This window comes from Carassius auratus, chromosome 1 (assembly GCF_003368295.1).
Source record: "Carassius auratus strain Wakin chromosome 1, ASM336829v1, whole genome shotgun sequence".
In the NCBI taxonomy this organism is placed as follows: domain Eukaryota; kingdom Metazoa; phylum Chordata; class Actinopteri; order Cypriniformes; family Cyprinidae; genus Carassius; species Carassius auratus.
The window spans coordinates 14,615,276-14,627,744 of NC_039243.1; the positions used below are offsets into that span (position 1 = coordinate 14,615,276).

At 35.6% G+C, this 12,469-nt stretch overlaps 3 protein-coding genes across 3 annotated transcripts; 2 read left to right on the forward strand and 1 right to left on the reverse strand.

The window, feature by feature from the left end:
• The first annotated feature begins 1,414 nt into the window (after positions 1–1,414).
• LOC113109127 (GTPase IMAP family member 7-like) lies at positions 1,415–3,195 on the forward strand. Its single transcript, XM_026272695.1, has 2 exons — positions 1,415–1,430; positions 2,393–3,195. The coding sequence occupies exons 1-2, from the start codon at positions 1,415–1,417 to the stop codon at positions 3,193–3,195; spliced, it is 819 nt and encodes a 272-aa protein (XP_026128480.1).
• A 246-nt stretch (positions 3,196–3,441) lies between these two features.
• On the forward strand, positions 3,442–11,916 carry LOC113109132 (GTPase IMAP family member 8; the record flags this gene model as incomplete). The annotated part of the gene is made up of 4 exons (XM_026272704.1): positions 3,442–3,454; positions 3,562–4,338; positions 5,287–6,084; positions 11,900–11,916. Coding segments are annotated over exons 1-4 (1,605 nt in total), but the record flags the coding sequence as incomplete, so codon positions are not given.
• On the reverse strand, positions 8,402–10,571 carry LOC113077841 (GTPase IMAP family member 4-like). The gene is made up of 4 exons (XM_026250137.1): positions 10,489–10,571; positions 9,810–9,928; positions 9,662–9,698; positions 8,402–9,496 (listed from the first exon to the last, which is right to left on the reverse strand). The coding sequence occupies exons 1-4, from the start codon at positions 10,505–10,507 to the stop codon at positions 8,658–8,660; spliced, it is 1,014 nt and encodes a 337-aa protein (XP_026105922.1). The 5' UTR covers positions 10,508–10,571; the 3' UTR covers positions 8,402–8,657.
• Positions 11,917–12,469: the final 553 nt, after the last annotated feature.

A 12,469-nucleotide genomic window follows, 5' to 3' on the forward strand; every position in this document is an offset into this window, starting at 1 on the left:
TGAGGGATCTTAAATATGGTCATGCAGAATAAGGCCTTTGTGCTTTATATACAGGTGCATCTAAATAAATTAGAAAGTCGTGGAAAAGTTCATTTATTTCAGTAATTGTGAAACTTGTGTATTAAATAAATTCAGTGCACACAGACTGAAGTAGTTTAAGTCTTTGGTTCTTTTAATTATGATGATTTGGGCTCAAATTTAACAAAAACCCACCAATTCGCTATCTCAACAAATCATAATATGATGATATGCCAATCAGCTAATCAACTCAAAACACCTGCAAAGGTTTCCTGAGCCTTCAAAATTGCCACGACATTTTGATGGGAGTTGATGGCGCCTCCATGGCCATGACAGGATAGGACGAGTGCTCAGGAAATGCGGCTGAGATGTGACGAGGTTCTGGAGGTTCAGCAGAGATGTGAAGAGGCTCTGGTAGATCCGTGGTGATTGGACTGGGTTCAGGAAGATCATCTGTGGCTTGACTTCGTTCAGGTAGATCAACTGTGGCTTGACTTCGTTCAGGAAGATCAATGGTGACTTGACTTTGCTCATCAAGATGATTGGTGACTTTTCTTTGCTCATGAAGATGATTAGTGACTTGACTTTGCTCACGAAGATCATTGGTGACTTGCATTTGTTCATGAAGATAATTGGGTGACATGAATTTGCCCATGAAGAACATTGGTGACTTGACTTTGCACATGAAGATCATTTGTGACTTGACTTGACTCATGAGGTCTAACTGTGGTTTTGCTTGACTCATGAGTGTTAATGGTGACTTGACCTGACTCAGGATGGTCAACGGTGATCTGACTAGACTCAGAACGGTCAACGGGGACCTGGCTCGACTCTGGAGGGTCAACAGGGGTCTGACTCGACTCTGGGGGGGACCACGGGGACCTGACTCGACTCTAGAGGGTCAACAGGGAACTGAACTGTTAACGCCAATAGCAAAAACGGCTTCACAATTTGCACAACTGAAAGTGCAAACACGTATTTAAAGAAATCATATTAATGCGGGACCAATCCAGCCTCTGTTGATGCCCTAGTGGTGTGATTATTTACTCAGCGTTTGATGTGGCGAAACCTGTGTTCTGACAAGGTTTTTATACCACTTTTTGTCCACTGATTTCCTGATGCTAACCTTACCTCCACACCTAAACCTGAAGACTGTAATTCACCAAGCGGCATCAACAGTCTGTTACAATCCATTTCATATAGCAAATGGGAATTTAAAACATACTGGGTGGGGCATGCTTGCAGGTTCGCAATATTTACTTGGATATGGGAGGGCTAAAAGAGGTAGGATATAAAGAGACTCAACTGTTCATTTTTCCACATGACAGACAAATCTGCAGCAAAGTGCATCAAAAATCCTTCAACAAATATACCCACTCTTATCCAATTAAACATTATGGAAGCCGAAAAAGGTAAATCATGATTTTGTGATAACATCTCTTTCTATATTGCTGTTATATTTGAATATTTAATTTATGTTCCATATGTACCAATTATGGTTAGAAATTTACTATTGCAGAAGAGCACTGAAAAATTTACTTAATGAAAAAAGATTGAGAAATGACTGCAAAAAGACATCCATGTAATAGAGCATTATTATTATTATTTTTATGCATTAATTTAATTATTTAATATACTAAACAAAATAAATAATACATCTTACACAAGCACTGTCACTTTACAATGTTCTTCGTATGCTATGTTGTCATAGATATATTGATTTTTATATACTGAATTATGGTGGTGGTGGTTTTCCTCATGATTATGAAACTGAATGTTGCAAAATATCTGATTGTAATGCATTAGAATGCACCAAATCTGGACACTTATGTGGTACAGAATTTATGACATAATGAATACCATCATAAAAACTCCTCTGCAATGTTTTTTAACGTTTCCAATAAAAATAGGGTTTGTAAACTATTGGGTGGTGTTGGCGCAGTGGATAAGACACATGTCTTTGGTGTGATTGACCTGGGTTTGAATCCACTGTGAGACACCAGTGTGTCCCTGAGCAAAACACTTAACCCCTAGTTGCTCCAGAGGTGTGCGACCTCTGACATATATAGCAATTGTAAGTCGCTTCAGATAAATGTAATGTAATGAAACTAGAATCTCAAATAGGACTATAAATTCCATCTCTAGAACATTTCAAATTTTCAAGTTGTTTAGTTGATGAACAGAGCCAAGGGAGGTGTAAAAGAAAGATAAATTGAGGATTTGCTAAATTGTCATTTTAACTGAGGTCAATGGGTGATATAAAGCATGAAGTGTCTACAAAGAAAATCACTATTTTTCACAATTTTGTCACAAAAAATTTGCTCCAACCCTTAATACATAATACGGATGTAATAATATCCCTGTCCTTTAACAGTGCAGGGGAATCAGAAGAGCAGTGATGAAATAAGAATTGTGCTGGTTGGAAAGACTGGAGTAGGAAAGAGTGCAGCAGCAAATACCATCCTGGGAGAAAACAAGTTTAAATCAGATCTGTCCTCCTCCTCTGTGACCATAGACTGTGATAAAGCCAAAGGAGAAGTCAATGGGCAAAAGGTGGCCGTGATTGACACTCCAGGCTTGTTTGACACAAAAGAGGAACAAACTTTGATTGAGGCAAAGATTAAACTGTGCATATCGCTCTCCGCACCAGGCCCTCATGTTTTTCTCGTGGTTGTGCAGCTTGGGAGATTTACAGCAGAGGAAAAAAGTACTGTGGAGCAAATTCAGAAAATCTTTGGTGAACAAGCATCAAAATACACCATGGTACTGTTCACTCATGGAGACAAGCTGAAGCGTGTACAGAAAAGCATTCATACGTTTGTTAAAGACAGTGCTGATCTGCTTGACTTTGTCAAGACTACAAGTGGCCGATACCATGTTTTTGACAATGAAGATAAGGATCCAAACCAGGTCAACATGCTGTTTGAACAAATAAAGCAGCTTAAGACTGTAAATGGTGAAGAGTATTACACTAATGAAATGCTTCAGGCAGCTGAGAGAGCAATAGAAGAAGAAAAAGAAAGGCTTATGCTGCAACAACAAATGACTGAACAGGAAGCAAGATACAGAGCAGAAAGAAACAATAAGTTTGTGAAAGCCGGTGTGGTATTGGCAGGAGGCGCTGCTGCTGCGACTGTTGCTGCTGCTGTTACTGTTAAAGCCTGCCAGCTTCAATGAGAAAACTATGATTGGTTAATCCAGCATTGGTTAGTTATTGATTAACAATAAATTCCTTAATTATTAATTTGCAAAATAAAAAATTACAGTAGCACTGTGACATTATGCTAGCTATGGACACGTTTTATTATCCTAGGTCACTGTAGTTTATTTTATTACAATGCATAATTGTATTGCAATCCTGAAATTAATAAAAATAAAAACTGAGTAAAAAATGTTTTGTTTTGTTTTGTTTTGAGATACTTGATGACTTTTGATAGTTGATGCTAAATACGTGCAATGTTTTTGAGAGCACTGGTTATGAATGCCGCCCTTCAGTTTTGAGCTTTATTTTCTTTTTGAACAAATGAAGTTCCATTTTTCCAGGAGTGAAGGAGCACCTTCGACTTATTCTGGTCGGCCTTCAGGGAGTTGGGAAAAGTGCAGCAGGAAACACCATTCTGGGCCAAGAAGAGTTTCACTCAGACCTCAGCGCCACTTCTCTCACATCCACAAGTGAACGGAGGGATGCTGTTGTCTGTGGGAGGAAAGTGACTGTTGTAGACACTCCTGGCTTATTAAACTGTGATGCTTCTAATACAGATGTAGAGCTGGAGAGAGCCTTGACCCTGTGTGAACCCGGACCACACGCTTTTCTCCTCGTTATTCAGTTGGGCCGCTTCACTGAGCAAGAAAGACATGTGATGGACATACTCCAGAATATGTTGTGCTCAAATGTCAGTTTATTCACAATAGTACTTTTTACATATGGAGACAAACTTAAGAATAAAAGTGCAGACCAGATTGTAGGGGAGGATAAAAACCTGCAGAAACTCATCCAAAAATGTGGATCACAGTATCATGTGTTTAATAATAATGACAGAGAAAACACAAATCAGGTTAGGGAGCTCATTGAGAAAGTGGAAAGTCAGTTGGGGAAGAGAAACAAAAAATATTATGTTAGGAAAAACAAGGAGCAGGGAAAGTCCTGGAATAGATGGCACTTCTACTTTGCTGCTGCTGCGACTGCGACTGCTGCTGCTGCTGCAGCTCTGTTTATGCATGCAGCATTTGCCAAGACACAAACACAGAGTCAAATCCCAGAGTGTTTTCCAAGTGCCCCATCTGATGAGATAATAAAGGTGGAAGCAGATGAGACTCAAAGTGAAACATTTTGGGAAATGTTGCACAGCCTGTTCAGCACAGCACAGCATGACAACAAGAAAGTGTATTTCTTTGGTTTATTATCACTGCTTTATATTTTGAAGAAACTGGTGAAAAAATAAACAATAGCAATATAGCAATGTATTAGAGATTTTTAAAAGATTCTTAAAACATTTTAAAAATTCTGTTGAGAAATTACATCTATAAAACACTGAAATGCAGATACACAAATGTGCCTTTGAAATATTGCCTGTTTGGAAGAAATATGTATATTCACTATTTTAAACATTTCAAAAATGTATGCAAATGATTTCTGTGGTAAAGTTTTATCTTCTGTAAAACACATGAATATTTGTCTGTTTGAAAATGTAGTCCCTATACTAGTTGATGGTAACAGTATGTTAAGGTTTACTTATGAATGATTCTGGTGTAAACATTATGTTTGTGTTATAAAATAAAAAGATGAACAGAAAGTTTGTCATTATAGCTTATTATTTTATGACTTTTTTTAATATACTGATTTCAGCTGTGCTTGAAACATGAAATTAAAGGCAGATGTTCTCAGTTCTTTTCATCTAAACCAAGGTACAAACTTGGGCTTTTGGATTGAAGGAAAAAAAAAATCCCACTGACATTTATTAAAAGACACTTTGTGGTCTTCCACATATTTAACCCTTTCATAGCTGCACAGTTTCTGTTGATTCTTGTGTGCTGTACAACAGTTTACACAAGTTTCAGGACAATGGCAAAGCAGGTATTTCCTGCAGCAAGAATTACCTTCTTTGTTGTCAAGAAAACAAATATATAAAACATATGGACATCTATAACCTTCTTGAAGAAAAATTTTTCAACAGATATTCATTTCAGTGTGAAATGTTATATAAATGTTTATGATGTAACATTCGATTATGCAGTATTACAATGTATTTGTTCATTGCTTTTAAACAGTGCCAGAGCAGCGGGATCCATGTGAAGAGCTCAGGATTATTCTCTTGGGAAAGACTGGAGTTGGAAAAAGTGCTGCTGGAAACACAATTCTTGGTGAAAAGTTTTTTAAAGTGAATTTGTCATCATCGTCTGTGACAAAGGTTTGCTGGAAAGCTACAAAGAATGTTAACCGCACAAAGGTTGCTGTTATTGACACACCAGGACTGTTTGACCCCAGCTTTACCATCGAGGAGATGGTCAGCAGAATTAAGCTGTGTATTCCCCTTTCTACTCCCGGTCCACACATCTTCTTGCTGGTGCTTCAGCCTGGTCGGTTCACAAAAGAGGACAGAGACACAGTGGACATCTTTCTCAAAATCTTTGGAGAAGATGCAAATAAGCATGCCATGATTTTGTTTACACATGGAGACAAGTTTGAGGGAAGAAATATCCAAGAGTTTGTTGCTGACAATCCTGATTTGAAGATACTCTTCAAGAAATGCCAGAAGCGATATCATGTTTTTAATAATGAGTCCAAAGATACCATGCAGGTTGATCAACTTTTTGAAAAAATGTACAAGATCATTTCTGAGAATGGGGGATGTTTTTATACCAGTGAAATGCTAGAGAAGGCAGAGATTGCAATTCAAGAGGGAAAACAGCTAATTTTAATGGAAAATGAAGAGCAGAGAAGCAGAGAACTGGAGGATCTGAAAATCAGATATGAAGCAGAGGCTCTCGAACAGGCCATAACAGAGCTGTGGGAAAGAAAAGAGAAGGAGGCGAGAGAGAAAGCAGAAAGAAACAATACATATCTCAAAATAATTGCAGAGTTTCTGTTCACTACTCTTGAAAAGTTCATTATGAGAAACCTTGGACAAAATCAATGAATGATACTGGCTGAACACCTTATGAATCTTTGTCTTTATAAGTCAATAAATTTAACTTATTAATTCTAAAATGATGATTCATTCAGGAACAAAATAAGTTTATGAACAAGTCATTGAATCAGTCCTCTGGATCCCCTGTATTTAATGCTATAGCATTAAAAAAAACACCATTCATAAACACTTACCATGGACAATCTGTAAGAAAGTCTTTGATACATTATAACAAAGGATAATTTATATTCACACTAGAAATGTGATGTGATAACAAATTAACCTTATTAAAAAGTTTAAGTAAAAATCAATAAACAGTACCTGTGCATAAGATTTGGAATCCTGGATATGCTTTACTATTAAATCAGTCAATAAAAAAATCAACATGTGGCATCTTCTTTCCATGTGGTCTGTATGCAAACTGCTGTGGCTCTAAACTGATGACCTCACATTTACCCACAATTCTTTTCATACATTTAGGACTGAGGTCAAAGTAACTGGACTGTAATGTTTAGGTAATGTTGCCTCTAATGTATTGAGGATGGGTTTTACTGTTGATACTTTCCACAGATGTGGGACTGTATACTCATTCAGTAATTTCTGAAATAAATAGCTGTGTAAAAGGGTCCCCTTAAACTGATGTGCACAGACTTTTAGATGCTTTATTAAGATTAATATGAGCTAAACATGCAGCCACTTCCTGCTAGCAAGGTTTCTGGACCTATTGGAAATTGTTTAAGATTTTACACTGTTCATTTTAGCATCCATAAAATCAAATCTATTATAAAATAATTACATTCATTAACAAACCTTACATAATCTCCAGTTTGTACCTTTTGTTGTACCCTCCCTCTCCTCTTATTATTTGCAATACTTTCCATGCTTGTTCTTGTACATTTCCTGAATATAATTTCTGTTCAACTCTATCCTTACTTTAGTTCTAAATACATTCTGTTTGGCTTTATTTTATATATCAGAAGGGAAAAGGCAAGTAACATTTTCTTTTACTAAACAGACAAAAATAAATATCTCCCTTTTGTCCTTGTTGCTGAATGCTGCATCTGAACTAAATTCTAGCTTAGTGCATGTTTCCACCTGATCTGAGTGAAATGTTTTTCTTGTTCTATTCAAGATTTAAGTTACTTTTGAAAAAATAAACCATTGTATCATTAAGAAAAGAGTGCCGACCATTTTGCATACAAATATTTTTCTCAGCTTGCCATCACGCCTGCTGTTTATATTCACTCACCAGTTTTTATTTTGCTTTTTCAAAAGTATTGCATCTCATTGTTGTAGTGTTGCCCATAATTCACGTCTATTTTGTCAGTCTGATCAAACAACTGAATGACCTGTTCAGTATTTTGTTCTTCATTTTTAAACACATGGAATCTTTCATTGCATGTTTTGATGAAACTGAGAATTTTGGGGCTGTTACGCATAATGCATTAAGAGCCAGGGGGTGAAAACTTTTGAGCAGGACGAATTAAATACAATCAGTGACTGTCTGAACCTTTTTTAATAGTTGTGTTTGAGTCCCTCAATTGTCCTCAGTGTGTAAAGATGTGTGAAAAAAATTTAGTTAATAGTCTTAAAAATCTTGTTTGGATTTGCCGCATCATCACTTATAATACATGAATAGTATTCAGCTTGACCCAGCATGTTAATTTAGTAGGTATTCTCTTTTTACAGTAGATACAAAAGTAGAAGTTAAAACTCACCTTTGATGTGGAGCTCATGAGAGTCTGGATTCCTCTTATGTGAAATTTTGGTTTTCCTTTTCTCTATAAAGAAGAGTTTTCTTGTTCATCATGTAGGTTTCCCAACCCTCATTTCAAACACAGAACAACCAGACTTGGAAAGCCTGTTTTCATCCATGTTATGATGCAGATTATCATCAAAAGTCTTTTAGAAATATAGGAGTAAATTGAATCCAGAAAATATGCTAAAATTGAAGATTCAATGAAAATTATGATTTCATAAACAAGGAAAAAACAGTCTATCCCTCTATTTACTTGTTTCCTAATCTAAACTGTAGGTTTTCTTGTAATATTACTTATTTTTTATTATGAGCATTCTCTCCATTCAGAAATATTAAAATATGCAATTATTTATCAATTAATATTTTAAATATTTAACTTATACAGTAAACCAAAACAAGTACATAAGGTCAAAATATATATAAAAGATCTTACTTTGTATACACAAAACTATATCTAGAACAGCTTATATAGAAAACATAAATTAAAACAGTCCTTCATTTATTAGTGTTTGCAATACAGAGACACATTTCTCAGACATTTTACATACACCTTTATATACCCATACCTTCAAATGATTAAACTTTAAGATTTCCCATTCACCAGAATGTGAAAGGGAATGTGAAAGGTAAATGTGCTTTGTTACAATTAATTAATAAATAGTAACAAATAGTAAATTTCAAAAATACAATCTATAAATTATGAGATTTTTAGTACCCTCTTTCCCTAGCCACATGGTCCATTTTCACGTAGGTCACAGGAAGAATTTGCTTAATGCTTTAATCAAAGAAACGACCACTTCGATTATGAACGGAAAGTCAATCTCAGCTTTGTATCTTGCCACCTGGTCATATTTTTCGTTTAATTCTTTTAAAGCTTTTTCGTAGGCTTCGTCCGTAAGTTGAGCCCTCAGAGCTTCTATCTCCCTCCTTCTCTGCTCCTCTGTCTCCTTCAGGATACGCTGTTTCTCTTTCTCAATTGCTCTTTCTACCCTTTCAAGCATCTCGCTGGTGTAGTGTTGCCCACCATTCCCAGTGACCATTTTATCAATCTGGTCGAGCAACTGAATGACCTGTTCAGGATTTTGTTCTTTATTGTTGAACACATGGTAACGTCCATTGCATGTTTTGATGAATCTGAGCAGTTGTGCGTTGTCCCGGACAAAGGAGTGAATGTTTTTGCCCTCCAGTCGATCTCCATGAGTGAAAAGTACCATGGTGTACATGGAAGATTCCTTACCAAAAACGGCTTGAATGATTCTAACAGCCTCTGCCTCTTCATCTGTGAATCTGCCCAGCTGAATCACAACTAAGAAGACATGTGGACCAGGAGCAGAGAGAGGAATACAGCGTTTAATTCTGTTGACCACTTCCTCTTTAGTTAGGCTAGTGTCAAACAATCCTGGAGAGTCAATGACGGACACTTTTCTGCCATTTATAACTGCATGAAATTTTTCACATTGTCCAGTCACAGAAGAGGAAGATATCTCTGATTTAAAAACCTTTTGTCCCAGGATTGTGTTGCCTGTTGCACTTTTTCCCACCCCGGTTTTTCCAACCAAAAGAATCCGGAGTGGATCGTCTGGATAATGCACTGAACATGAACAAGACTCATATAATTTTTTGGTAATATAATTGCAATTTCAAACATATATTTCAAAAGAACAATGAAATATATCTATATTAAACCATTGTAAAACTATACATCCATCTTAGTGTTGTAGAGTTTATATGAAAATATAATAAATAAATAACTTACCTTTATCATCCAAATCCTGTTTTTGTTGCGTGACGATCTAGAAATGATTTATATAATGTTACAAACTTTATCACATTTTGACACTTACTGTTAAAAAGATAATCAGTTTAGAGTGGGAAAAAATGACAAAATACACACTTAAGCATACCTGAATCCCTAATGCAATTAATATGACAATTATAAAATGTATCAGTAGTTCTGGGGAGAAAAATGCATTCCAAGACTTCGAGGTCGTTGGTGATGGTCCAGGAGAAATGCCCCGCGCAGCTATAAAGAAAGTCATTTTTTTAAATATTTTTATTAATAACAGATGCAGTGAAGAGAAGACTGGAAATGTTTGAGGAGACATACCACTGTGAAATCTCCTTTTACGAAGCAAATTTTTATTAAGCAAAAGTATTTAAAACAAAACTTACAAATGTCCACTACCCCAGTAGAATCTACAGAAAAGTTCTCACTTGAATATTCCAGTTCTTCTATTTAATGGTCATAGTTCATGGTCCATTAACAAGGCCATTTCACATCATGAATTGTAAGCTAAATACACCTTACAGTTTTTATGATTTATTTTCTAATTTATTTTCTAAACAAGAAACTGTTTGTAACTGGTAGCTACCGCTTCAAATCAAGCTTTATCTGTTAATAAACGATTGCTATCTCTTTAAAATCACTAAAAATAGTTTTTCATCTAACGTTACTTTAATCAGATTTCTTCGTTTCAATGTAAATAGTATATATATATATATATATATATATATATATATATATATATATATATATATATATATATATATATATATATATATATATATATATATATACCTCACCTCTATGTGAAGAGCACATCGTACGTCTAGATGTAAACTGGGTTTCGTTTTTGTTTCTTATCAAAAGTTTCGTTTACTCCTTGAGTTACCGGAAGGATTATCTAGTGTAGACTACCATCTACAGGAGTTAAGACGCCACTGCATCATGATAAAGGGTCATTCCTGGTACGTGGTATCATTTGGCTTCAAAGTGTTGGAAAAAAAGTTACATGAGTTTTATGTTTGTTTTTTTGGCATTCTAGGCAAGGCAAGGCAAGTTATTTATATAACACATTTCGTACACAATGGTAATTTAAAATGCTTTACATAGAAGAAAGTAAAATAATCATGAAGAAAAATAATCACAAAAATAAAACAAGCAATTTAAAAACTTTGAAAATGATTTTAAAAATTACTCTTTTTAAACGAATTTAAAAAAGTTAAAAATAGAAAATGGTTTGACAAACTACAGTGAATACGTAAAATACACTGCAATCAGTTCGGACATCGCACAGTGCTCATTCAATAAATGCACAGCTAAACAGATGAGTTTTGGGTCTAGATTTAAAAGTGGCTAATATTTTAGCACATCTGACCTCTTCTGGAAGCTGATTCCAACTCCGGGCGGCATAGTAACTAAAGGCGGACTCCCCTCGTTTTGTGTGAACCCTTAGTATTTTTAACTGACTCGGTCTTATTCAGTGAACATATAAAGTAATTTTTAAAATCATTTTCAAAGTTTTTAAATTGCTTGTTTTATTTTTGTGATTATTTTTCTTCATGATTATTTTACTTTCTTTTATGTAAAGAACTTTAAATTACCATTGTTTACGAAATGTGTTATATAAATAAACTTGCCTTGCCTTGCCTAGAATGCCAAAAAAAAAAAAAACATAAAACTCATGTAACTTTTTTTTCCAACACTTTGAAGCATATCTGCAATGTATTTCAGTCCTAGGTCATTGAGTGAAAGTACTTTAAAATCAATCCTAAATGTAACTGGAAGCCAGTGTAAGGACCTGAGGACTGGTGTGATATGCTAAGATTTTCTGGTTCTAGTCAGAATCCTGGCAGCAGCGTTCTGGATGAGCTGCAGCTGTCTAATTGTCTTTTTGGGAAGGCCGGTGAGGAGCCCATTACAATAGTCCACCCTGCTGGTGATGAAGGCATAAACAAGTTTCTCCAAGTCTTGGCTGGAAACAAAACATCTAATTCTTGCGATGTTTTTTAGATGATAGTATGCTGATTTAGTTACTGCTTTGACATGACTGCTGAAACTAAGGTCCGTCTCCAGAATCACACCAAGATTCCTGACTTAATTTTTAATTGTTTGACCCCTAGAGTCAAGGTATGCATTCACCTTGAAAACTTCATCTTTGTTTCCAAATGCAATGACTTTAGTTTTTTCTTATTTAACTGAAGAAAGTTCTGGCACATCCAACTATTGCATTGGCAGAGGGAGTCAATGGGGCTGTAGTCATTTAGGTAAATCAGTTAAATCTGGGTATCATCAGCATAGCTGAGATAGGCAATTTGGTTCTTTCTCATTATTTGACTTAGTGGGAGAATATACAGGCTAAACAAGAGTGGTGCGAGAATTGAGCCTTGTGGGACACCACATGTCATGGACGTCCACTTAGACTTATGTTCTCCTAGACTCACATAATAACATCTCCCTTCTAAGTATGATCTGAACCATTTGAGTACCATCCCAGAGAGCCGACCCAGTTTTCCAGTCTCTCTAGTAGTACGTTATGATTGACAGTGTCAAATGCAACTCTGAGATCTAGCAATACCAGCACTGATATTTTGCCAGAGTCAAATATACATAGGTTTTGGAAGGTGAGAAAGTATGTACTAACAGGGTGGAAGATGACTTCATGGACAAGGTAATTGAAGAAAATTGCTAATTTCATTTGAAGAATATTTATAATTTCTATTATCTCTGTTTAAGTGATAAAGACGACTTAAATATACAAGTTAAGCCATATCTTATAAATAT